Here is a 27,982-nt window from a genome sequence, read left to right on the forward strand (position 1 = left end):
ATGAGGGCTGCTTCCAGACAGGTTTTTCTTTTATATTTATTCTGCTATGTTCCATCAGTATCAGTGGGCATTGCATAGCTGCCATAATGGGGGAAAGGAAGGTCAGATTTTCTGAGTGGCCACTTAGAAAACAAGTTGTGAGCCATGCTTTAAAATAAAATCAAGTTATTGAATGCTAGCAGTTCATTCATTTAAGCATGATTGCTCATTGCTATTCGTGAAATATATATAAAAGAAAGGTTGTTATGGATTGTTTTGAAGTTTCTAAGAAAGAGCATGTTGCTAAAATGGTGGTGACCAGAAAGGGTTCTTGCCCCGTTTTCTAAATTAGAGGTCTAGTGCTGTAGCACTCTTCCATTTTAAGCCATAGGTGGACAACATGTGGCCCCAACCTCATTTTTGGTAGCCTCCCAATATCTCCCCCAGTTGCCACAGTCTTCTATCCTACTTCAGTTCCTTCTTACATTTCCTGGCTTTTTATAGTGTTTCTCCCCTTTTCTATATAGGTCTAAAGCAATTAGAAACAGCAGTATTTTATTTGCTAAAACTAAATGTCATTAGTTACTCACTTTTTGCTTGGTTGTTGGGAAGGAACTTGGGAAGGAACCCCCCCCCGCCCCCCCACCCCCCCCCCCCGTTGTCTAAAAACTTTTGGTAGGCTGTTGCCATGTGTATATCTAGCAAAATGAGAAAGGATTACTTTCACTTGCTTTCCAAAAAAACCAAAAACTGCACTGGTCTGTTTTACTACTGAAAAAATAAACATCACCTCTGTATACTTCCTTGTGAGTAACTCCATCAAACTCGGTGGAGCTTACGTGCATAGGTTTGGGAATTCTAATTGAGATAGCCATGATGAAAATTGAAGAAGGGTGGTCTTTGTTCTGGATTAGTCAGAAAGTTGTCTTAGCACTAGAACGGGGTTATAAAATGGTACCTGCTACAAAGGTTATAGTGAATGTGCTGAACTGTGATAGGTTCACCATCCTGATAATCAGATAGTGCCTCAAAAAACAGGCAGAAGAGTAGTGGCAAGAGCATCTACGCTGGTAGATATTTTGCCTTCTGCTTTCAAAAGTATCTGACCTTCTGCAGTAAGAAAGAAAAGATAGAAGCAGCACTAGGGAAAACATGAGAGGATTCCAGAATGTGCGTGAACAATGCATGTCAATTTGACACTAAATGCTCAATGAGGAAGCAACCTGGTTCTGGCCTCTGGGTTGTTTCTTCTTTAGTGTCCGGTTCAGGTCATGAAGAAGAGTCCATGGGGGCAGTGGGGGGGGGGAGGTTGCAAAGCAGCACCAAGGAGAGCTCCTAGTGAGCAACATGTTCCAACAGTGTCTGAGACCATAATGAATCCTTTCATGCTTTGGCAGCTGGGGAACCCCATGCTGGGTTCCACCCCAGCCTTGAAAAGTGGGTGGCCTTAAAGGGTCAGCTCTTGGCCTGGAGGCTTGCATTTTGCTGCCCCTACGGGAGATCATGCCAGACATGCTGCCTGTGTTTCCCCACAAACTGTGTGTATAGTATGAGGCCCCTGGGAGGTAAGTATGCTGGTCCTAGGCAGTGATGCAGTCTCTGGTCCAATCTCAGGAGTTCCCAGTTAAGGGATCTCTGTCTTCTTGGTCCCAGAATCTCTGGAATCTTATGCTAGGATACCCCTGGTTCAGTGGTGGTGCTTAGTCCCAGCGCTGCCTTGGTATCACTATTGGTTCCTCAGCCTTTGAGGCTGTCATGATACCACGGTAGCAATCACAGTTGCCCACCTGGGAGAAAAGCTGGGAGCAGAGGCTGCAGACAGAAAAATCCCCTTTGACACATTAAACCCGGGGCCCTTAATGTAGTGTCTGTGGATGCGACAGTACCCTCAGACACCTCTCTTGGAACCTGCCACAGCTTTCTGCTCATCTTGTTTTTTAATTGAGTGGTTTTTTAATATTTACTTTGGGAGATTTGGTGAGAGGGTGCATGGTTGCTGTTTGTTGGCAAGATGTTGTGTGTTTTGGTGGGGTATTGGTGTTTTGTTTGTGGGTTTTTTTGGGGGGGTGTTTCTAAGCATTGCCAGTTTCTCTTCTGTGACGTGGGTATTTTGTGTTGCCCATTTTGATTTCTTAGATTTACAAATGCATCTCAGACTTCCCAAAATGTTGGGGAGCCTGCATTAAACAAACAGGTGTCATTGGGGCCTATGGAATCCTCTTGGCTGGTTCCACTGGGTCTTGCTAAAAAACTGGGGTGTTTATAGGATTGCTACCTCTCCTGGCAGATGAGTTGTCATTGCTCACTTGCATATATGAATAGAGCTAAATGTGTGCAAATTAAAATTCCAAGGCTTCTCATTAATGCCTGTCTAAGCCAAAACAACATACTGGATAGTTAGGAAACTGGTTAGCCTGATTTACTAGGCCAGATAGCAATCAGCTTATTGGCTGCTTCTATTGTCCTAAATAAAAGCCACCAACTCCTCATAAACACACTTAATCACAAATCTTATCTATCTGATGTGTACTTGCATACTTCATAAAACACACATACTTAATCCTTCGTGCATAGGATATTTTGTCACGGTGTGTGTGTGTGTTCATGTGTGTTACTGCTTGTAATATGAAACCTTCCCTGGCAGCAGACTTTTGAGCAGAGTTTGTCTTCTCTCATTGATAAACTCAGTTCTGGAAATTCCCCTCTGCACAGTGAAACAATGCTGGGCTATGGGGATTGCAGCCTGCAGCTTGTGCTGTGGGAGCTTGCGTGACTCCAGCGCATCTCAGAGAGTATAAACAAAGCCAAAGCCAGAAACGTGCTCTAATTATAGCTGGCAAGCTTTGCAATGGTGAGAGACTCTATGGTGCCTAAGAGTTCCCATCCTCACCTCCCCATTCAAATTGCTCGTAACTGGAGGGTTTGAATGGATCTCCAAGGTCAGCTAGTACAACTCCTGGCCCCAAAGTTTGGCCTCTGGCAGCAGCCTGAGATCTAAGCAATAGTATGACACCAGAGCACAGGAGACTAAAGGACAACTACCTTAACACTGCACCCCTGTGCACTCTTTTAGCTTAGAAGTGAGGTCCATTGTGTACAGGGAAAATAATTTCTAATAAGTAAGGTAATAAGTAAGCATAGGCCTAGTCTGCTTGTTTATTTAATATATATTCTACCTTTCCCCCAAGTTGTTATAAAATATGAAGTGGTCAAAAACAATAGTTAAAAATACAACAAAACACATTTAGAACCAGCTTTAAAATACGGATTGCCCAGATAGCAGTCCAATGGTCAATGGACTCTGCACCTAGTTTTCAAAGGTTGGTTTAAACAGGAAGCTCTTTGCCTTGTCCATTGCTGCAGTGGGCCTTAGTAGGATCTTCTCACCCTGACATGGTGGTCTCTAGGGCTTTCCACGCTCAAAGCCCAGAATGTTGGATGGAACTCCATTCTGGAAAATGTAAGGCAGCAACTACCATGGCTGCCAAAGAGGTCTTAGCTGCAAGGTCTTGCCTTTTGCCCCCTTGAATCCTGGCAGAGGAGAGGAAAGCAGTAACTGCTCCATGTTTCTGTTTCTGTCTATCTTGGTCAGGTGGTCAGTGAAGGACCTCTTGTAGCAGAGGGAAGAGGACTGTGTTGTGGAGACTGAGGCTCAGTACACCCCAGAGCATTAACACCCATGGGGTAGTCATAACTCAGGACTATTGACCAGTAACCTCAGCGTAGTAGGAATTGTGCATCATTCAACAGAGACTGAAGTGGGTGACAAGAGCAAGAAATTGCTACAGATTTGGACAGTGAAAGTGTGGAGCTACAGCTTGTGTTCAGATCTGACTTACCTGTACCCCCATGTTCAGATAAGCGTGTCAGGAGGAAGCCAAGAATACACAGGCAAGATCCTGTTTTCCCTGTATCTCCTTCTCCCATAGTCCTCATGCTGCCTAGTACAGACTCTGTCTATAAAGTCACCAGCCTGGCCCCTGGCAGAACAAATTTTAATAGCTCACTTGATCACACAAATGAAGTGGGCTTGGGGGAATAAATTTATTCCAGTTTGCAAACTCATTCTTCCTTAATCATCTGGAGGTGAACTCTACTCACCTATTTCACAAGCGTGGCCTAATGTGATGTGAAGCAAGAGTTGTGGTACGGGAGCCAACGAACACTCCTCTCCCAATGTGCACATATAGAGGTCTAGGAGCTAATCACCCATGGAGGCGACAGGGACTGTTTGACAAGATAGCATTCACAGGCCTTAGGCCATCAGACAAGGGGATGAACAATCAGGCAGTGCTTAAGCTTTGAAGCTGAGCAGCTGTCTGAAATAAAAGGACACCAGTCCCTTATCTGTCGTCCTGAAGGGCTGGGATCAGAACTGCCGCCTCATCTTTATCAAGGAACATAGTTTGTTGTTTTCCTATGGGCCAAAAGACAGTGTGATATGGAAGATCTATGATCAGGTCTCCAAATTCCTTTTTCTTGGTTAAAAGCAGTTGCTGGGGAGTGGGGCTGGATAAAGGGTAGGGCTGTGGCGCTGAAGAGGGGCTGGTTAACCCTTCACCTATCTCCAAAATCTCTTGCCTGAAACCTCTGTTACTTGAGGGGATAGGATTGCCAAAGGTGTAAAGTGCTGTGATTTGTGCTGTGACTTGAAAAAGGCCATGCCTGTTGGAATGCCTGCTATGTGTGTCTGACAGCAGGGGGCCACAACAAGGATTGGGGAATCTATCACATTCCAGGTGTTGTTAGACTCCAACTCCCATCAATCCCAGCCAGTGTGGGATGAAGGGAGATGTAGCCAAGCAAAATCTGAAGGGCAATCCCTTTCAGGTTTCGCCATCCCTGGAATAAGCTCATGGGCAAGCCGTTAAGCCTTCACACAACTGTACTGTGCAAGTGCAATGGAGGATCTTATGTGGGTGGTGAGCATTGCAATGGTGACTAAGTGAAATGTGCTCTTTCTTGCAGGTTTCCGTGAGAGTGCTTTTGCCTATGCCATTGCAGCCGCAGGGGTGGTACATGCTGTCTCCAATGCATGCTCCCTGGGCAAGCTGCAGGCATGTGGCTGTGACCAGAAGCGCCGTGGGGATGAGGAAGCTTTCCGCCTCAAGCTGCACCGTCTCCAGCTGGAGGCCATGAACCGAGGCAAGGGGATGATGCATGGAGTGCACTTGGAACACATGCCAGCTGAGGCCCCAGGCCTGCAAGATTCCTGGGAGTGGGGGGGCTGCAGCCCCGATGTGGACTATGGGGAGAAATTTTCCAAGGACTTCTTAGATTCCCGGGAGACCTACCGAGACATCCACTCTCGCATGAGACTGCACAACAACCGTGTTGGCCGGCAGGTGAGCTGAAAGCGCAGTGATGGGTTGGGTGGGGAGTTGGAGTCAAGGCTTGGAAAAAGGTTTCCGGGAGGGAGGCAATAACCCAGACAGTTTATAGAAATAAACGAGGCTGATCATTCCAGCTCAGACACTCATCTACCTGGTTGATCCAAGATGGTTTGTACAGGGCTGGCGTAACTGAGAAATGCTGTCTGCATTTAATGTGATGGCAACTTCTGATTCAATCAGATTCAGACTTGAGTCAGGGCTTATCCACACTTACCTTTTGCCCTGCTCTTTCCAGGCACAAGTCTGTGCTTAAAAGCTCTGTGTCTGAGCATTTGTTTCCTTTTTCTTTTTTTGCCCTGGAGCTTTCCCCTCACCCACAGTTTAGCATTCAATGGGAACAAACATCAGTTTGGGGTTTGGGCATATTGCTGTTTGCTCTGATTGAGCTTTAAAGAGCAGGTTTTCATGGGGAAAGCTCCAGAAGGGTGGGGAGAAAGGGCGCTTGGACATGAAGATTTAAAGCGTGGATCATGCCTGGAAAGAGCGGAGGAAAGGTAAGTGTGGATAAGCCCTCCCATAGTGTACTGTGCTTGCATTCTGCCAGTGCTTGATCCCTGCCTGGAGCAGTCTGAGAACCAAGAGCATCAATTGTGGTTTGTTTACCAGCAGAAATAATAGCATGGTAGGGCCATCCTCATCTCTGCTTCCCTGATGCACAGCTTCTCATACTTGCATTTTAGATGAAGCAGAAGTGTGGAACGTGCAAGAAAATTATGGTAATTCAAGAGATTTATTGTTCTGTTTAACTACTTAATCCATAAGAAAAGGCCCCATTGCTCTGCATACTCAAGTCTGATTCCAAGCTCACTGGAAAGCAAATACAACACCCATGATTATAAGCAGTTTACTTCTAGTAGTCACTGAATGCTTAGAGCAAACAGGGCATGGACTGTATTCATCTATTTGTTGACTATTTATCCCACCATGACTAGAATGACTATAATGTTATTCTTTGCTTATGAGACTGACATGGCATTTAGCTGGACACAATGTGCATGAGAATACTGGAAGAGATGGACCTCTGTTTTCTTACCCTGCTTGGTGAATTTCTGTTTTCCATAAGAAGTGATCATAGATCTGGCTCCAGAATTGTAGCAACAACCTGCCCAACATAGGGATGGTTTTCATACCTTGATACCTTCATGAGTGGCACAAGGGAGCAAATTCTTAAAGTAAATATAGAAGACCATGTTTTCACTTTTGCCATAAGAAGAGCCTGCTGGACCAGGCCAATGGCCCATCTGGTCCAGCATCCTGTTCTCTCAGTGGGTGACCAGATGCCTGTGGGAAACCTGCAAGCAGGACCTGAGGACAAGAACACTCCATTCCTGAAGTTTCCAGCAACTGGTATTCAGAAGCATGTGGCCTATAACACTGGAGGCAGTGCATAGCCTCCATCATGGCTAGAAGCCCTGAATTTGTCTAAAATTTACTAGCTAAAATGTATGCATATCTGACATGCACAAACTGTACAATGACCAGTTCCAGCACTATATTTTCCTGGTGTAAACTGCCTTGTGAAATGGAGCCCGTAAAGTGGCAGCTGGTGTTGCCACTGTCATCTCTTTGTAACATACTTTTAAAACCCTGTTCTTGTGAACACACAGACACAGTCTCCTTGCACAAAAGTAGCTCATGATGATTAAAACTGTTGATCTGCTTAATGATCTGCATGCACATCTCTGAAATTGCTCTGTATTCAGAATATTTGTTTTCACTGAGAAACCATTGAGCTGCAGGTAGTAGAGATACTATCTGTACATGCATCTGGCAAAGTAGATTCTGGCCCATCAAAACTTACGCTACAATATATTTTAGTTTTTAAGGTGTCAAAGAATCTTTGAGATGTAGATCAGCCAGTGCAGTAACCCCCATCTTGGAGAAGAGCATTTGTGAGGTTTTGAGAAAAGATTCAGTCAATCACATCATTCTGCTGATTTAGGTTTGAATGCTAAAATTCTGAACAGTTTGAGTGGGTGGCCACCCATGATCTGAGCTAGGTTCAAGCCTCTTTATTCCCCCACAACTAATAGTTCTACAGGAAAATCCAGTGAGAGTTACTATTACTAATTCATTACCTGCAACTAGAAAGTGGTTTTATAATAACAAAAGATGGATGAAGAAGTTAATTGCTAAGGGAAGAAAATGGCAATGAACATTTTCAGTGGAAGTAAGCCTAGCAAAAATTGTGCAGTCATCTCTAAGCTGTACAGCTGGGGAGGGCCAACTTTTTTCTATTGATGGACACATTTGAGGGTCACATTCCCGTGGGAGTAATCTGTCAGACAGCAGTAGTCAGAAGTGGGTGCAGCTACTCCCTTTCTGTCTTTTTGCCACCCACTTCTCTCCCTCCCCCTTGTCCTTTTCCACCTGTTTTTCCCATTTGCCACTCATAAGATGTTGGGCCAAGAGTTGCAGATTGCTCACCTGCATTGTATAGGTACACCTATCTGATCTGATGCACCCATTTCTAATAACATGCAAACAGAAAAAAGAGGGATGTCTGCATGGACTTGCCCACTCCCTTGAAGAGAATGGGGAAGCCCCTTAGAGGCAGGGTGCTTCCAGGTGATAGGTTTATTGAGCATTCATTCTGATTTGTTTTCAGGGAGGTTAGATGACATTGCATCAAAGCAAGTATTATCCCACACTTGCTTTGATGCAGTGTCACTTAACCTCCCACACTTTCCAGTGCATTATCCCATCACTTCCCTTATTTCCAAAAGTCTTATCTTTTGGAAGGTGGGTTTGTTAGTTGACTTTCCAATCAACTATAATTGCACAACCTGAATTTGATGGTATATGAATCCTACCTGAATCTCACCTGAAAACGGCAACAGTCTGGAAGTGTTAGGCAAGCATTTGGATGGATTAATTTATGCAGCAAGATGATTGATCGGAGGACCTCTTAAGACAGGCATGTCCAAAGTCCGTTTCAGGGGCCTAGTTTGGCCCCTGTGGCAGTTTATTTCCTGGGGTAAAATCCTAAAAAAAGGTCAACAACTTTGGTCGGCCCTTTGGTGGGCCCTCACGGCCCTTCACTTCATCAAATCTGGCCCTCTTTGAAAAAAGTTTGGACACCACTGTACTACTATCATTGCTAGACAAAGCTCTTCAGCACAAATAGTTTTTGGCTGCACTTGATACCTGTGAACAGAGCTGTCTGTAATCTGTGACCACTCTATGCAAATGTAGAAGTAAGCATTGGAGACACCTTAATTTCATTTTAACTTCAGTTGTTTAGGTCAAAATTCAAAACCAGCACTTTGAATTGTTCCTGGAAAGCAGCAGGAAGCCAATGTAGGTGTTCAAGCACTAGTATAATGTGTTCCATATTTTAGAAAGAAAGATTACTTAACAATGCATTTTTTTTGTAATTTAAGAGAAATAGTGTTCTAATTATAGCTTAGTGCACCAGACATCCTCAAGGGTAGTATATGCAAGTGGAAACTGAGCAGTGCTTAACATTGCAAATTAAATAATATAGATGCATGACTGCAGACAAAAAAGCTTGTTACCTTAAAATGACTTCTCCCAGCACATTCACTTCCTCTATTACCTCTCAGTCTGCATCCTAAAAAGAAATGTTCCTAAAAATTGCATCGCTGAACTCAGAAGACAATCTGCAGTAATTTGGGATTGTTGCGCATCATAACAGCCTTCAGTCTTTTGCTCATCAGTTTATTTTATGATATATGTTTAAAGTACCAATTACGTGAAGTGGCCACAATGTATGTATGGTAAATTGAACTCTATTTTGGATTCACCATTCCTAACTATAAAGTCAGCCGCAGTGAACATCAGTACTTGAGATACATCACATTAGGATAGAAGGAAGCCCATGAACTGTGTCATGTTACTTATAAGTAATCTCAAAATAAGGTATACAAGAGAGATGTCCAGTCATATAGGGCCAACTTCTATTTATATGAGTTCATCAATTACAAGTACTGAAGGCTGGCACATCCAGATCCTGAAAGTGCTCCAGTGCCTTACAAGAATTTTCTAGAAGGGGTCATGGGTGGCTTTTCTGCCTCTGCATGACTTTGATGTGAAAAGCCATACATGGTGAAGCTTGGCCTTCTGTGTAAATCGTAAAAGGTGCAGGAGTCCTCTCACACAATCAGCAGGTATGCAGTGAGCTGGGGAGTTGGTCCAATAGGACTGTTTTAAGAATCCATTGGAAAAGCAAGTGACTGTCCCACTGATATATACCACTGAGAACTAACTCACGTATGTGTTAAGCAAGACCACTTCATGCCAGCACTGCCAAGGGCTGCTGCAACAAACAGCAGTACAAGCCTTTGAGAGGCAGAGACATGAGAGGGCATCAGAGGAAGCAGGGAAGGAAGGAAAGAGGGACAGAGGCAGGCACCCCAACCATCATTCAAGGCACCCCAAGGTGCCACAACGCACTGGTTGAAAATCACTGGCCTGAAATGTTTTCCGTTCTCTCTATCATTCCTTTGAGATGGAAAGGTAAAATCTGCAGTTCAAATGCCCTTGCTGTGTTGATATAGGAGAAATCTAATCCAGGTTAATGACTGCTAATACAGGTTAAGCCTTCCTCCTGTAAACAAGCCTGCCCTAACTCTGACCTTTTGGCTCCTTGACAAGGGGGAAGGAGCCCTGCACTCTCTGCCTAATCCATCAGAGTCAGACCACTCTGCCACTGCTTTGTATCTGTGCATTTAGGAGAACCATTGTTCCACCAAGGTTGGTACAAGAATCAGTGCTTTTGAAATCCAGGGAAATCGAGGTTATGTATGGGATACTTGGATGGAACAGTATGCCCAGACTGATAATGGAATCTCCTTTTAAAAAAATATATAAATCAAAAATCTGTGGGGGGATACGTGATGTATAATATATTATGACGTATAAGATATTATGCTTCAGTGAGGAAAGGAGCTGGATCCCCAAGAGTCGATAAATCTGACTGCTAATGGCAGCCAGAAATTTAATTCTAGTGACCAGCAAGGAAAGCCTTGAGTGTGTTCCGCCAAAGGGTTACCCATTTTTCAAAACACTGGAAGCAAAACAAGGAGGCAGAAAGTGTCTCTATAAAAAAGATGTTAGAGTGAGTCCCATGTTAGGATCCAGTATCAGTGTTAGGAGCTGGTGTTGGGTTTTCTTAATATTGATGTGGTCAGTGGTGCTACTCAGGTGTGTGTGTGTTTGTAATTATAACCTGCATGGCAGAACATCTGTGAGCTTTTCACAATTTAGCACACCTGAGGTATCTTAACAATTTAACTAATTAGCAGGGGGGAGTTTACCTACTGCACCGAATGCAGCGATGTGATAGGGTAATTGTTTATTTGAAAACTGTATTTAAGTTGATCAAGTGGTGTAGTGTGTACTGTTATAGAATACTGGTGAGGAGTGGTGTTGAGAAGAGGTGTTTTGCAGCTGTTTGATTATTATTTAAAAATAAAGTAAGCAAAGATATTGTGGGCAAGTTTTTATTCCATCGCCCCAGTAGCTGCGTAAACTTGGTTGGCAAAGAAGGTCCAACAGCTGGGAAGGAGGGATTGCTACAAACAGTGTTAGAAACTGAGATATGAAAGCTAGAAGCTAAATGGCACCTTAAACCTAGGTTATGGGCACAACAACAGAATGTCTAGGCACCCTTTTTTATAACAAGAATACAAAGCTGAAAATGAATGAACTGCAACTAAAATACTATGTTCATTTTTCACATGGTCTAGTCCTTTCCCTGCCCACCCCCCTAATATTCTTAAGAGGGTCTCTTCTCCAGTCTTCACACAATAGCTGGAAGTGGGGAGGCAGAAAAAGGTCTTCCTTTCCTTCCACTCTGCAGTTTTAATCTGAAATCTTAGGCACAGTACTGCGCCCAGAGCTCAGAAACTGCTTACCCTAATGAAATTCTCTGTTGCAAAATGTGCCTAGAACAATGGGAGTTTGAACACTGGCTACAAATGCACCTTGCCCATTGATCTTTGCTTTGTGAAGCTCTTTTGACCAGTGGCAATTAAAAAGAATGCACTTATTTTACTCCTGTGGAGCAGAAAGGCTCACCTTGTTGCTAGAACCAGTGTTTGACTGCTATATCCAGCCAAAATGTGTGGCTTTCTTTCATCTCTTAGGACTAACCTGAAACTGCTTTGAAGCAGGAGAATGATGGTGTGTGTGTTTGTGTGTACATGATATCAATGTGTTTGATAGGCGTGCAATGGAAAGACTATCAGGAGACAGCAGAGTAAGATCCAGGCAGCACAGGAGCCACAAAAGGCCCTGTCAAAGAGGCATATATCCAAGAATGGTGATTGGGCCTGGCAATGACACATAGCAGCTGCACAGTTTGCATTACATTGACACCCACGTACCCCAGCTGGGTTCCAGGACTGCACTGCCCACAGTGCCCCAATGTAGTATTTCTACAGTGTATTGAAATGGTGTATCAGACTTAGCCAGTGGGCACTGATCACAGCACTTTGCTGCCTACCTTATGCTATCATTGGGTTACCCTCACTGGAGTTTACTGGCATAGGACGTGCTCCACAAGAGAGCATTCTTCAGAAAAGACCTTTCAAACCTGTAACCTGGCCCTCAAGGTGATAGAAAGGGCTTGTTCTTATGGTGGGTTTTAGAGGTGAGACCTGGGAGGGAGGAATGGGACATATCTCAGTTGCAAGTTAATTTAATAAAGTGGCAATTCTACTTAATATGAACAAACTAGGCATATTTTGAGGAGCCCTAATAGGATTTTTTAGAACTGGCCCATGATGATGGGATACTTGTCCCCAATTTCTTACCATGTTAAGCATCTTTTTCTTTAAAAAAGCATTTTGATTCTCTCTGCCCTTCTCCCTCTTGAGACCAGTTTTCCACCGGATGCTTTCTTTGTGACCTAAAGGGTAGAATAATGGGAGTGAAGAAACTAAACCTTGGCTCCTACCAGCACTATTCAAGGAGACCCACATTCTGGCTTCTCCTACGAAGCCTTTCCTGGAACGTGCTGGTGGGTGTTCCACCCACTTGCAGAAACTGTCCCTTGCTGACAGAATTGCAGTAGATCCTTTGCCAGAGAAAAGACTCTTCGTGGTTTGTTTCTTTAAAAAGAAAAAAGAAAAAACCCCACTACAGCTGCAATCCTATATATACACTTACTTGGAAGTAAGTTTCATTGAACTTGGTGGGATTTTCATCCAAGTAAACATGCAATAGGATTGTACTGTGCAGCTGTTCTTTGAGATTAGGTGTCCTTTGAACAGTTGTACTTTCAAGCTGAGCGTAATGGGCTGGAGAGTGAGTGGAGGTGGGGGAGAGGAAGACATGCCCCTGCCTGGTTGCTGTGAATGACCTTTTGTTATCCCCTCTGCATGGTATAGACAGAGCTCTGATTTAGGAAAGATGTCTCTGGGGGGCTTCTCTGAGGGGGAGCAACATTGTCCTCCCACAGGTTCCTTCGGGAAGCCCCTGCCTTGGGCAGGATGGGAACTTTGTTCCCCAGCACCCTTCCCCAGTAGGGGAAGCACACAGGAAATGGTTTCCAAACCACTAGGTGGGTTGCAAGGGGGATAATGGCTCCAGCCTATTAGTGCTCTGTAATTTGGTGCTAATTTCCTTTATTACAGTGTTCCTGCATAGCAGGGGGTGGTGCTTGCTGCTTTTGGCATGTGTGGGGTGTGTGTGGCTGATCTTGCCATCAAATCTGTGCAAGCAGCGGGGCTAGCACTTGGTGGGGAGATGGCACTGGCTAGCTCTGCAGGCTGATATCGTGTGCCTGCCCTGGCCCCTTTTGTCTCCCTAAGAGGCATGGAGGAGCTTCCTTGGCAAGGCAGTCTGGGCTGCAGCTGTGCTTGGTTAAGAGATGGATCTGTGGCAACTGGCATTGCTGTGGCATTAGGAAAACTCTGAGCTACCAAGGCGAGAGGGGCACCCATGAAGGACATAACTTGCCTTGCTGGATCAGACCAAAAGTCCCATCTGGTCCAGTCCTCTTGTCACCAGCCAGGTCACCCTGGCAAGCTTCTAAAAAGGCTCTAGCCTCTCCCTATTCCTTGCTTCCAGCACCCATTAATCAGGGTTATACTGCCCTTGAATATGGAGCATCTTATTTTTTAAAGCACTTCTGTCTCAGGTTGCTAGAAGTGAAGGTGACCTACTGCACAGACCCACACCTACCCCCTTCAGACTTAAAGCCATGTGCTATTATGTCCTGCTGCACTCAATGCTGTTTCTGGATATTTGAACCAGTCCACAGTAAGCAAGAAATAAACCAGGCAAATGCCTGGCTATCTGGCCAAAGAGTAGGAGACAATGGGTGTGGGCTCTGTGCTAAACTTGTGTGAACAGAAGTCAAGATAGCGCAATCCAATATGCTGAAAGTTGTGTCCAATGGAAACAGGACTTTTGGTACACAATTATATACAGTGGTACCTCTGGTTAAGAACTTAATTCATTCCGGAGGTCTGTTCTTAACCTGAAACTGTTCTTAACCTGAAGCACCACTTTAGCTAATGGGGCCTCCTGCTGCCTCTGCACCGCCAGAGCATGATTTCTGTTCTCATCCTGAAGCAAAGTTCTTAACCTGAGGTACTATTTCTGGGTTAGCGGAGTCTGTAACCTGAAGCTTCTGTAACCCGAAGCGTTTGTAACTCGAGGTACCACTGTGCAGAATAAACAAAGTCCCATTTTCTCCCTCTACACATGCACTTGCCTGACAATTACTATAGCATGCATGCAGGAGCAGGTGGCATATAGCTAAATGGAGCCTGTCTGCACACTTAGTGACTTGCCATAAAAAGTGTACTATGGGTTGCCAGGAGCCTTATAACACTTGTTTTTGCCTCTACCTGGGACTGCAGGAGCAAGATGATTGTCAAAACACCTGGTAGGTGTACCTCACTGGTACACTGAGTTTGGCTTGGTGGGTAGCAAACTGTTTCATTCACACACACACACACACACACACACACACACACAGACATTGGCAGTTTTCCTGATAACGTTCTTAATTCGCTTATGGTAGAATCTACTATGTATTGGAATGCCTCCCAGGTGCGCTAATATTAATAGTTTCCTGCTTGCAAACAGAGCAGAAAAGACTGCCGTAAGTCCAAGCCAGTAGCAAGAACAGTGTATAAAGAGCTTTACAGCATTTGTTCTATTTTTCCCAGCGAGGTATATCATGCTGAGAAATGGTGTGTTGCCAATTGCCCCTCAAACAGGTTAAATAGATAGGCACAGACTTGCAGCTGGGCTTCCCAGGGCCCCCATCTTGTTCACTCTTGCCTGTTGTTCCAAGAACAGACACAAGATAGAACAGTTATTGTTGTTTCCTGACATTGTGCTTTGAATAGCCATTTGAGGCAGACAGAAATTCATAAGGTGGAGCTGTGTTCTTGCATGCCATCAAGCAGCAGTGAAAGGCAAAGAGACTATGTGGGTCCATTTGTAGGATCTGCCCCAGAAACTATAGATATGGTGTAGGGTGGCCAGATTCCAAAGAGGGCAGGGCTTTTGGTGTCTGGGCTAAGTGGCATCAGTTTACTCTCTCAGTCCCAGCTCTCTCCTGCCTTCGCCCACCCATTAGGAAGACGGGATTTCCCAGGCTGGAGGCAGTCACCTCTTCCCTGGTTGGAACATGCCTGCCTGACGGTTGGGGAGGTACAAGCATACTCCACCACTGCTCCAGGCCTCAGTACACATAACAGAAAGGGGGCCATAATCCTGTACCCTCCAGATCTTAGATGGGCATGTGATGGGCGAGCTGCATTCAAGCAGCAAGTAGGCTTCTCTGCCTAGCAACCTATCCAAACTTGGATAAAGAACATTCCCTCTCTCCACAGCACCTCCCACCACCTTTGTGCTTGGGCTTTTCCTTGGGTAGAAGCAACCTCACACAAGGGCACTTCCGCCCAGGAAGCCAGCAAAAGGACATCCTTCACGAGTCTTTTCACCCACGCATCTTGAGCCAGGATGAATCCAGCATTAAGCCATCCCAGGCTGAGGCTTGTTCCACTTATTTAAAATGATCTTATGCAGGGAATCACACCTTGGGTACTTCTTTCCAAGTTGCCCATCTTTATTCCTAGAGGAACTCATGAGTGTTAGCTTAGCCTCCTGCCCTTTACACCAAAGCCACTGCTGACCCTCCCTCCCAGTTGCTTTCTTTTCAGGCATTCTCCTCCCAATATACTTGGATCAGCGATGGGGTACCTTTGACCTGCCAAATGTTGCTGAACTACAACTCCCATCAGCCCAGCATGTGTGATCCATAGCCAAGGATGATGGGAGTTGTAGTTCGGCAGCAGCTGGAGGGCCAAAGGTACCCCACACCTGACCTAGGCCTTCCAAGCATACATGCAAGGTCAAACAGAGAGTTAACTTAACCTTCAGGGCCTCATTACATGCCAATCAAGTGGAAGCTTCTGTTGTACAATATATCTAATTCTCTATTAGCCCCAAGGTCTTCTGCATCCCAGTGCCAAACCAGTCATCTTAGCTGGATCCAAACATAATATGAGATAGATGCTACGGCCGGACCCTCTAGCTCAGGGGCAGGGAATCTCTGGCCCTTCAGATGTTACTGAACTCCTGACAGCCCCAGTCACCGTGACCAATGGTCAAGGATGATGGATGTTGCAATTCAGCAGCAGCTGGAGAACCAGTTTCCTCCATCCCTTCTCTAGTTGGTGATTCCACTCCCACCCCCATCCCCGGTGAATCTCAGCTTCGGGACGTTTTTTTCTAGTACCAAGAACACATTTGAACATTCAGTATAGGTACCAGGCAGGTGGGCAAAAGCATGCTCCCTCAGGATTCTGGAGATGGTTGGCCATACAATGAGTAGGCAGCTCTTCCCTGTACTGGAGAGAGATCATTTATGCTGGTTATCCTGATGAGTTTGCAGCAGTCTGTCTTTCTCCCTGTTTTAGCTTTAAACCTCTTGTGAGTATATTCAGATATTTCAATGTTCTCCTCTTCTGTATCAATCCTTTCTTCTTTCTCTCTGCATTGCTGCTTAGACCCTTCTATCTACAGTTTCCAGCCCTTTAATCAGTCTTAAACTTGCACTCTCTGTTCCCTGCATGGATCCCATTTCTCGCCCTTCCACCTGGCAAACAACTCATTTTCTCTGTTTTTACTCTGAAGAGTCTTGATTGACCCTGCTCCTTCCCCTTTTTCTTTTCTTTCCTCCCTAATGTGTCTCGTTTTGATCTTAAGATGATAAACTTGGGCAGGGCCCACTTTAATAACAATAATCATTTCAGTCCAGAGTCCCAGATGGAGCTTCAGATCAAGTAAAACTCGGAATAAACACAGTTGCAATAGTTAGAGCTTGGGAAACCAAATCAGGATGTTGAAAGTTACATTTCTTCTCGCAGAACCAGAAATTTGGAATCCAAAACAAAACTCAAATGTCTCTTCTGTGGCCTTTGTCTATGCAGTTGCTCAATACTTGGAAGTAGTATACACACACCTTTCCATTTGAGAGGGAGGGGTGATTACACATTGTGCTGTGCATATTTGCAGCTTCAATTTTTTAAAATTGCATTTTAGCTTTAGTTTTTTCTTGCAGAAATCAGGAAAGGCAGCTTTTACATTTCTTGCCTTTATAGTTACAGAAAGGAACCTTAGTGCCCTGTGTACTTCGCAGCAAGTCTCCAAAATAAAGTGTGTTGGGGAGGGGGAGATAAGTACCTTTTTAAAAAGCCAGCTTTTTTCTCTTTCTTTTTAAATGAAAAGGTCCTGTGATATGAATGTTGTCTAAATCTGAGTTACTGATGCATAATTTTAGAGCATCAGCTTCATCTTTCATTCTCACTCTGCAAACAGCCCTACCCTCTTGCAGCCGTGTAATCCCTGACCGCACGTCGCTGCATGTAACCAGGTACAACAGCTGCACCCATACAGGGTTGAACAAACTATCCTCATCCCACCTCTTAATGAACACCATAGCAACTGGGAACAGTTTGGATCTATTTATATGGAATCCTGGGAAGGGCAAATGCCGCTCACACCTACATCCCACATGCGGAAGGACCTCTCCTCCCTCCGTTATAGATGACAATGATTAATCACATTATTGAAATTCAGATGTACCAGGCTGAGTTCAAGCTGTTAGAGCCCTTAACAACTTGGGACTAATTTTCCTAAGCCTTTCCCTCTATGTGCCTACTGGATCACTTTGATCTGTGTTACTTGCACTTTTTACAAGTGCCGTAGAATGTTAATTCTGCACTTTGGTGTGGTGGCTGTGTCAGTGTGACTCTGGAACTCGCTGCTTGCTAAAGTTGAACCAGTGCAAACATTAATTCGGGTTTTCCACAAATTGATGTTTGCTCCAATTGGGCTTTAAAGAGCAGGTTTTCACAGGGAAAGTTCCAGAAGGGACAGGGGAAAGGGCACTTGGACATGGAGCTTTAAATCACAGTGTGCCTGGAAAGAGCAAAGGAAGGGGAAGTGCGGATGAACGCTTTGATACCTGTCTGGAAAAAAAAATGTTTTGGCAAGCCCATCCAGACACATGATTTAGGGCTAATCCATACTTCCTCTTGCTCTGCTGTTTTCCCCTAGGGAAAACTACTCTTTAGTGCTCAGTTGGAGCAAATGGAAATTTGGGTTTCCCCCAGATTGCCATTTGTTCCATTCTATTGCTAAAGAGCGGGTTTTTCCTTGGAAAGGAGTGGGTCAAGTGGAAAACTGATGGGATCTGTGCTTTCTTAGGGACGGCACAAGCGGAAGTGTGGACGAGCCTGCAGTTACATTTGTGTTAAACAGTTATTGATACTAACACTGTTTGTAATGATGCTTTTGTTTATATTTGTTTTTAGTATGCGTGTTAGCCATGTTTTATATACAATTTTAGTCCTGTTCTTTCAACCTGGAAAGTTGGGCTGTTGCTGTATTCAAGATTTGTGCTATCCGGCTTCGTGAAAGTAGCAGTTTGAGTTCTGGTGGCTCTCCTTGGCCCAGCAAGATGAAGCAAGCTATTGGAGAACCCTTTGTGTGGCCACTTGTTTCAACTGGGCAAAACTGCATAGAGAGCCCTTTGCCCCAGCAGCATACACTGGTTCCAAGGGATGGCAAAGCCAAGCTGCCCATTGGGAACAAGGTGTGCTAGAGGGGAATACAAAACTGCAGTGCAAGGCAAAGCTTTAGCTGAATTCTGCTAACCACTGTCTGCTTGTGCCCCTGGCAGGTGGTGATGGAGAACATGCGGAGGAAATGCAAGTGTCACGGCACCTCGGGGAGCTGCCAACTGAAGACGTGCTGGCAGGTGACCCCTGAGTTCCGCCTGGTGGGCTCCCTACTCAAGGAGCGCTTCTATGGGGCCATGCTGATCCGGCCCCACAACAGGAACACAGGGCAGATGGAGCTGAGCCACGCCCGCCAGAGGCGCCGGGCCGGCATCAGCGACCTGATCTACTTTGAGAAGTCACCTGACTTCTGCGAGCGGGAGCCGGCACTGGACTCCATGGGGACGCAAGGGCGCTTATGCAACAAGACCAGCCCAGGCATGGACAACTGCGAGAGCCTGTGCTGCGGGCGGGGACACAACATCCTGCGGCAGACGCGCAGCGAGCGATGCAACTGCAAGTTCCATTGGTGTTGCTTCGTGGCCTGCGAGGAGTGCCGGCTCACAGAGTGGGTCAGCGTCTGCAAATGAAGACCGTGACCCCTGCTGGACGCTCCAGAGACTCTGCGGTTTCTACTGGGCACAGTGGAGCCCTGCAAAAAGCAGGAGGCACGGCTTGGGCAGCCTGGCACGTTTGTGTTTCACATCATCTCCCTGGCACTTCCTCTCCTCCTTTCTGACTTGTGCATGAGCACTCAAGGGGTTCGGTTGTACATGGGTGTTAGTCGCGAGCCTGGCACCTCTGAAGCACAAAGAGCTGCACGCCATTGGGCTTAGCTGGAATCCCTGACATTAACTCCAGCTGCTTCTGGCCACTGGCATCTCCAGCTGTGGTTCGAAGGCCCAGGAGACACCTACGTAGGTTCCTTCTGCAGGACCTCACTCAGTCCTCCCCCCCGTGATGTATCTTACAAATCCCACACTGGGATCATTCAGGTGGCAGGCAGCCCTTACAGAACAAAATACCTGTTTTTTCTTTTTTAAAATCCTGGGTTGAAATCATAGAATTGTAGAGTTGGAAAGGGACCGCAAGGGTCATCTAGTCTAACACCCTGAAATGCAGGAATCTTTCACCCAACATGGGGCTCAAAACCATGACACTGAGATTAAGAGCTTTGTGCTCTACCGACTGAGCTATACCAGCTGCCACATTTCACGCTGGACCAATTCAAGACCTGTTTTGGTTGCCGTTAGTATCTTTGTTATTCAGGAGAGAGAAAGAGAGAGAAATTAAAAATGCTGAGTTTGTTTAAAATAAATGTTTCTAGCAAGAGATTGAAGGGTGGGGGCACAGAGACCTCCGACTCCAGTGTCCCATACAGGCACTGTAGGCATGTAGTATGATGGTAACTGTGGTTGGTAAATTATTTTATTATTGTGAGAATAAAAGTGAATCAGAGATGGTGTGTGTCTGAGGGTGTAATGATGGAGACATGAGATTTGTTGTTGGGTGAAGCCTAGGGATGTCTACTTGCTTTGCATGGCATCTCACAATAGCTCACACGTGCGTGCTTTGGTTTATGCCAAATCTGCAAAATGGAACTGCAGGAAAAAGAGCACATGGGGGCCCCCTGGAAAGAAACATGCCAGTCTCTCCACCCAAAGCTCAGCAGTTGAGCTCCATGGCACTCATCCTGATGGGTGATCCATCAGGCAGCCTTCACACTGGGAATGTTGTATTTATGGTCTCAACATGCATGGGCTGCTGAGATTATTTGTGTGGGGCGTTTGCCACGGTACTTGCAAATTCTGAGGACTCCTGCTGCAGCCAGAAAATGTTTGCTGGATCAAGGCTGCAGTGGTGTCTCTAATCCTGTCCAAGAATCTGCTGTACTTAGGAAAGGGGAACAGGGGTGGCACTGGGGAGGACCTCAACATTTCCTAATTTGGAAAAGCACAAAAGGAGCAGAATGATCATTTAGTAAGGGAAAGGCTTCCCACACGCCAATAGGACAGTAGCAAGGCCCTGGAAAGAGTCCCAAGTTACATTGTTCCAAGACAGAAATGACTTGAGACTGGGTGCTCTTGCTTGCTGGCTACGAATGCCCAACAACCCTTTTAGGTGGGCAGCCTGGGGTCCCAACGTATGAGCACAATGTGCAGAGAATTCAGGGCCTGTGCTTGTGTGGTGGTGATTCTGGTGAGAAGCAAGCTGTTGCATCCTAAACAGCCCTTGTTGCCCGCTTTGCCCTGCATGGGCTGGGTAACGATGAGTCACCCTATTGGTATCTGGTGCTGTCTGATAAATCCCCACCCTGCCTATAATGTTGGCCCTGAGGCTCTGCAAAAGGAACACCAGACGGGAAGGGAAGGGAAGAGTGGGCAGGGTGCACCAGTCTAGCCAGGGGCACGGTGCACAGGCCTCGCCAGGGAGGAGCTCCCTGCAACCTTGTTTCATAAGGCTCCAAAGCGCTACAGGTTGGTTGGTGGTGGGTGGTATCTTGGTTTCACATTCTGGAGCTGTCAGCTTTTATTTATTTATTTAATTTGCACTCAGCCAAAGGTTGTGGGAGGAACCTCAGCACCTGGAAGGCCTTTCTATCTATGGAGGGGGCACACGAGATTCTCTAGGGCCTCTAGATGGATGAATTGGGGAGGGGAGAAAAGTCTACCACAATGCTCACTACAATATTGGCACCTCTGGAAGCTTACCTTGCCAACCCCTCCTTCTGTAAGCTCTCAGTGTGCTCAAGGTGTGCTCAAGCTGCAAGGGGAACTCGGGAGCAGAGTGCCTGTTAAATTTTGTTTGTTTTACTTATCAGATTTTCCACCGAAACGGTAAATCCTAATCTAATAGCAAGAAAATATGGGGTGGCACTTTGATGAGGCTGCCGTCATGTTGATGTGGATGCTGCACAGAGGCCACAATAAAGTGTTGTGTGGAAGTACCCAGAGCTGCTGTCAAGAAAAAAGATGTCAACCTCAGGAATAGTTTTGCCTTCAGCTGGGTCTTATTGCTGTTCTGTCCAGAAGAAACATATGTGCATGTACATGTACACACAGAGACATCTGCATAGGCTGGCCGTCTTTGTTTTCCATGCCTCTACAAAGTCTTAAGTAGTGTAGCTCATCCTTTAGCCCTGTGAGCTTGCTTGTCTTGGCCTGGTGCCTCAAGTTCCTTCAACTCTCTGCTTATGGGTCTGCATAGTGGTGGTGGCTGGTCTCCGTGAACATTGGTAAGGAGGAAGGCCAACAATAGGTGGAGCCAGAGCCAATGACGGGCAGAGCCAAGTTATTCTAGTCTCTCTGGTTGAGTTCCACATATGAAAGACTAAGGAAGAGGAAGTTGGCAGGCAGTGCCACCCCCTGGACGGGGTGGAAGTTAGAAGGCAGGCAGGTGGGAGCTGGCTGATGGCAGACTGAGGCTGGTAGGGCAGTGCCTCATTCATCCTCATGGGCCAGCCTCCACTGGGTATGGATTAATCTGTTCTGCTAATCTGTTCCATATGAGTGCAGAGAATTCCCTTTTCAGTCTTGAAACAACTGTTGATGGAGGACTCTTGCTGACTATACTGACCACTGGTGCTGTGTCACAGTTAAGTTGTGAGTTTGATATGAAAGCTTACATCTGATCTGCTAGAGAGAGTCTAGAATATTCTGTTCAGGAGCAACTTTAGAAACATTTTGTGTCCTGTGCAAATTATGAAGATGACTTCCCCCACCACGTGCTACTGCCTCTAGTTCTCCTGGGTCCTCCTCACACTTCTGGCTAGATCCTGTGCCATTGCTGGCATTCTAATTCCTCTCTCTTCTTTTCTCCCTTACATGCACTCTAACTCAATCTTTTCTCCCTTGGCCCTGCCAAATGGCTACCCCTACTAATCTCTCAATGTGCCTTTTAAACTGATCCTTAGCCCCTGGGTCTCAATGTGTGGTTGCTGCTCCCACACCTGATCCATGAGATGTAAGTCTCACCAGTTCCCGGCACTGCCGAGACTGCATCCTGATAGCATGAGCCCATTCGTGTTTCCTTCTCATTTGTATCTGTATCAGAGGCAAAATCTGTCTGATCCTCTCAGTCCTGAAGCAGACCTTCCAAGTGTCCCTATTTTCCAGAGAAAGTCTGGGATTTACAGAAACCGTCACGGTTTCTGATTTGACCCCGGAATGTCCCACTTTTCCTTAGGAGGTCCCTATTTTCATCGGAGAAATGTTGGAGGGTATGCTGAAGCAAACATGCGGTTTGCCTTCTTCAGAAGGGCTGATCTAGCCCAGTTGGCTGGAGCTGCCTCATGGTAAGGTCTAAGCTCAGTGCCCTCACACACTTCATCCTGCCTGCCCCAGTCCTTAAATGTTCTGGCCTCTTCCTAAACCCATGTGGGATCCCTCTGTTCCCATCAGCATTCTCCACAACCTCTTTGCAGGCTGGGGAAAGGAGGAGTGAGTGAGTGTGTGTGTGTGCAGGCGCGCGCATGCTGCTGGGGAAAGCAGGGGGGAGAATTGTCTTCACACATCAATCACACCTCAGCCCTTTGAACTCAGCATCCGTTGGCAAGCTCAAAGCAAGGGGGTTTGGCTGGGAGCCTGTGATCTCGCTTGGCCACCGCTGATGATAATGCACGTTCCCAAAGCAGCCCTGCCCCTAGCTCAAGCTACTAATCCCGCAGCGCTCACCCCCTGCAACAGCTGCACAGTGCTCACCTGTCCAGCAAGGAACATACACCAGAGGGTGCCTGATATAGCTTGTGAGGAAGAACAGCAGCAGGCATTCTACTAATCCCTCCCGCCAACACATGCACAGACATACATCACGAGAAGAGCCTTGCTGGATCAGACCAAAGGCTCATCTGATGAAACATCAGAACCCCAACTTAAATAAAAATAAATGCTGCAAAATGGATCAAATCTCCCATCTGATCTCACCATATTCCACAAAACACTGGGTGAACTGCCTGCCTTTTTTTTCTTTTGAACAATTTAATTTTAAAGACTGGAACATGACACATATCTTACATAAGGGCCAGTAAACTAAGTTCTTGCATCCTAGTTTGTCATACAAGCTCTCTAGCTGGTAGAGGTAGAGCCAGTGACAGGCAGAGCCACCCGCTGTAACTGTGACAGCGGGCAGGTGGGAGATGGCTGTGGGTAGACTGCAGTGGCCCTTTTGCCCCAGTGGACCAATCTCCAATGCAGTCTTTTGATGTGTCTGAGGCTGTTAGTCAAAAAAGTCATCAGTAAGATTGCTGGGCTGTAAACTGGAGAGGTTTCTTTTACCTTTAGCAGTACAGTGGGAAGGCCTGTGCCTTCTCCTTTCTCTTCCTCCTCTGTGTGCCAAAGCCAGTAGCATTCTAGTTTTGTCAGTGGGAAGAAGGTGAGGGACAGAACCCAGGAAGGTAAAAGTGGCACCTCCAGGATGCAATCTGGCAACCTTACAGCAAAACCATTAACAAAGCTGCTTTCTGATCACATTTAAAAAGAGCTCTGCATTCCAATGAAGCCATTTCCCATTTGATGCTGTTTACCAATAAGCCCAGGTTTGAACAAACACCCGCCTAGGGAAGCGAGTGGCCACATGCCGTGGGAGCAGAACAGACAGCAAGCAAAATCCAAACGTCTCTGCTTCTTTGGGAAGGGCACATGAGAGGTTTTAGCACAGTGTTAGGCTACGTTACATCAAGCACACTGGAGTAACTGCATGACATAGAAGGGTCTTGCATGTGATGCTGTGGTCTCCCTGACATCACCTTTGCTAGGATGTGGCAGGAGGCACAACTTAGTTGGACTGGTAACAGTGGGGAGACACCAGGCATGCATCTGGTTGCATCTGACAGCACCAAACTGGTGGCACACACACATTATGCACATGAGTTAACGCTATCCTTTGTTACAGTGGGTGAGAGGAAATCTCTTGCATATGGGCAGACCAAGTTCTAGTTGATAATGCAAGAGCCCGGGGTGAATTTGGACGGGTGCAGCTTCTCTCAGTCTAGTGCTGCAGCAGTGGGACAAGCCACACTTTGCTGAAACTCCTTTCTACGGGATCCTCAAAGGAGAATGGCCTTTTTGTGGAATCTTTCAGCCTAGATAAACACTTCAACCTCTTGCTGAAAGTGAATGCTTTGTGGCAAGAGAACTGTTGCCCAGCAGGTGGAGAGAAAAGTACTCTGTACATGCTCACATGTTCAGATGCACTTTTGTTAACTATGCCTTCAAGGCCATTTATTTGCCTGCTTGTTTGCTTGTTTGCTTGCTTGCTTCCTTGCTTCCTTGCTTGCTTGCTTGCTTGCTTGCTTGCTTGCTTGCATTACATGTATATCTCACCTTTCCTCCAAGGAGCTCATGCTGGTTTACATGGTTAATTTCCTCCCCACTCTTTTATGCTCGCAACCCTACATGGTTGGTTAGGTTGAGAGATGATGACTGACCCAGTGTGTGTCATGGCTGCCTGTGGATTTCAATATGGATGTCCCTAGAGCTAGTATGGCATTCTAACTCAGGGGTTGCCACATGTGCCCACAGAGGCACCACATGTGCCCTCCTTTCCTGGTGCCCACAGGCTCCTCTCCCCTTGCTGAAATTAGGCATCAGAGAAGCATTCTGATGTAGCAAATAGAATAGATTGCAATGTGTATGTGGTGCCCCCAATAATTTATCTAATTTGCAAATGTGCCCACAGACCCAAAAAGGCTGGTGATCCCCGCTCTAACCACCATACCCAGGCTTTGCCAAGCCCTGAGTCTAGGGATGTAAAAAGGTGGGCAGTTTGTGTTCCAACTTGTATTTCTTACAATCAACGATGTTTCTATTATGCTGCAGTTTGGTTTCTGCCAAATACAAAGTCTGCAAATTTAATGTAAGTTATATAACTTATCTATTTATGTAACTTACGTAATTCATTTCAATATAAAGGAAGCATCAAAACAGTGTAAAAATGTCATTCATTACACATCATCTGTGGACCTAAAAACAACAGTGATGTGAAGGAAGACCAATCAGATTCACTTTAGTGACTTCCATTTCTGAACACAGACAAACACACTAACTGCAGCAATTTCCACTTCGTTTTCCATTTTTGTTGGACTTCTTTGACAGCCCGACCTTATCAGAAAAAAAGATGGCAAACCTATTCCATAAGCACCAGGGTAAGACCAACCTGAGAATAACAGAGAGCTGGTGGTGAGGCTGTCCCACTGCTCTGCTTAAAGACCCAGAAAACTAGACAATGGGTGAGCCTGTTAACCATCTGAAATGTCATTATATATGGGCTCTTGCCTGTCACAAGCTTCACTGGGGAATCTTGGCACATTAATTGATGCATGCACATTCTTATGGACTTCCAAGTTGCAAAGCAGAAGCTACAAGCTAATAATCTTATGAGGGGGTGTCTGTGTGCTTCAGAAATTGCAAGCATAATCAATAAGTCCTTTCTTTTCCCCAGACATCTTTATTAGTTTTAAAACTTAGCCCAAACTCCGGTTGGCCTAATTTTTCTGAACTCCAAATTCCTTTCAGTTTCTGGAAAGTTCTAGCACTGATCAGCAAATATTTTTATATCACACTGGGATTTTCCCTTGCTGGAGATCACTGCATCTCCTGGAGGAAGGTAGTGAGCAACTGTAAGAGCTCTCCCTCCCTCCCTCTCTCTGAGTAAGGCTTTTGGTATTTATTCCCTGCTCAGAACACCCATCAGAGGAGAGGTATTCCCCCAGGGGCACTGGCGATGCACAGGGAACGCCCAGCTGCAGACATATTCCATTCTTGCTTGAAAAGGAACCTGAAACAAGGTGGGGGAGCAATCACAGCAGCACCCCAACCAACTCTGCTCCTGGTGTCGGAGGTGACAGGCAAAACTAGCATTAAGGAAGAAGGTCCCCCAGTTCTTCCAGAAGGCCAGTGACACCCTTTCTCGTCTATTGCTCAGGTGAAGAAAATAGTGTTTCCAAAAGAAGGGCTATAAATCAGTAGCTCAAAGAAAGACCTTCCATTATTGTTTCACAAGGCCCAATACATTTTGCTGTCTGAGTTATAGCAGCAAATAGCACCCCAGCCCCAAGTCAAGGTGCATAGTAGCTCTGGGATAATTGTGTTATTTTGGCACTTAAGGCAGAAAATCCCAGAAACGTCTCTCCCTGGCAATAAAAGTACAATACTGTAACAGTAAATGAAAACGTAGGAATGCACTGCTCTTTCAATGACATTCAAAAGCATGAGGCTGCCTCGCTCTGCCTAATGTTTAAGGGCTGACCCTGCACAAAGTTTTGATGTTCTGGGTCCTCGGATCGCCCAGCCCCAACTTGTGGTTCCCCACTTCTACTTCCTAATAGCTTTATTCAAAGTGGCTAAGTATTCTCCAGCCTCACCTGTTTCTTACCCTGCTAACCTGATCTCAGTCTTTGACTCCATTTTCCCTTTTGAAGACCCTAAAGCTGCAAAGTGCAAGGTAAAGTTGGCGTGCCTGTCATACCAAAAGTGGACAGGGTAGAGGGAAAGTGGGTGGGAAGGGTCTTTCTCTCACATGATTCATGGAATGGCTTTGTACTTGGAGAACAGCTGGGCGTGAATAAAAATCCATGCCTGTGATTCTCCCCAGAGCCCCCTAAAATCCCACCCTATATGGGGATTTTTAAAATTGCTCGGCATAGAGAGTAGACCAGCTGTGCTTTGTATCATAGCAAGGTCCTTAATTTAGCTGTTTACGGCATACTCAGCATAATGATTAAATCTGCTCTTGGTAACAAAGGAGGTTCTAACATGGCTGGAGAGCTACTCTGGAAAACAAAAACAAAAAATATAAAGGGGACAGTGAGAAGTCTTGGAAGAAGAAGCTGAAAGTGAGAGGAACATCCCAAGCAGAATTCCACAACTTTGCAGGGTGCACATTTTACTCATAATTTTCATCACATTACCCTAGGGTTTGTTTAATGCAAAGGTGTCCAAATGGTGATTTGTGATTTATGATTGCAAGTGAAATTGATTTAGTTCTGTTTATTTATTGCATTTATATTCCAACTTTTTTCCCAGGGAGCTCAGGGTGGTCGTGTACATGGTTCCTTCCTCCCCATTTTCTCCTCACAACAACCCTGTGAGGTAGGTTAGACTGAGAGACAGTGACTGGCCCAAGGTGAAAATGCCTTTTACTTTAGGTGTTCTTATAACTTTCTCCTGAGAGTCATTCTTATGGCAAATGAATGCATTTACCACACTTAACCTCCAAAATCAGATACCCCCCACCCCACCCCCTCTCTTTTACAGTGGAAAGCAGTCTTCAACATGCTTATTGCTACTAATAATTTTGCTTAAATCTGGTTAATTTTGAACAAGGCACTTATACTCATTTTTAATTACAAAAATCTGATTTCAATTAAAATTAGACTTAAAATAAAACTGCATTTGTCTCTACTCGGCTCCTTACCCAGCTCCTTGCCTGTATAACCTAGGAGTAACGATTTCTGAAGAAGGAATCATGAGATTGCCGGTGCTGAGCAGGAGATACCTATATGGATGGATTCATGCCCAGTGCCATTAACTTCCTCAGCTGTGCAATCAGGCTGAAGTTCTG

At 45.7% G+C, this 27,982-nt stretch overlaps 1 protein-coding gene and 1 long non-coding RNA gene across 2 annotated transcripts in view; one reads left to right on the forward strand and one right to left on the reverse strand.

Annotated features, from left to right (window-relative positions):
- Positions 1 to 19,887, forward strand: part of WNT10A (Wnt family member 10A) — a 44,769-nt gene extending 24,882 nt beyond the window's left edge. Inside the window, exons 3-4 of the mRNA XM_080976603.1 lie at positions 4,948 to 5,324; positions 18,547 to 19,887. Of these exons, the coding sequence (XP_080832729.1) occupies positions 4,948 to 5,324; positions 18,547 to 19,014 (845 nt within the window). The 3' untranslated portion in view covers positions 19,015 to 19,887. The remainder of the gene's footprint in view (positions 1 to 4,947; positions 5,325 to 18,546) is intronic.
- On the reverse strand, positions 637 to 27,937 carry LOC308460413. The gene is made up of 3 exons (XR_013978561.1): positions 27,836 to 27,937; positions 8,891 to 8,946; positions 637 to 677 (listed from the first exon to the last, which is right to left on the reverse strand). It is a non-coding gene; the product is annotated as an uncharacterized lncRNA (long non-coding RNA).
- Between the last annotated feature and the right edge of the window lie 45 nt (positions 27,938 to 27,982).

The sequence above is a fragment of the Podarcis pityusensis genome, assembly GCF_964106645.2.
Source record: "Podarcis pityusensis genome assembly, chromosome: 1".
Classification (NCBI taxonomy): domain Eukaryota; kingdom Metazoa; phylum Chordata; class Lepidosauria; order Squamata; family Lacertidae; genus Podarcis; species Podarcis pityusensis.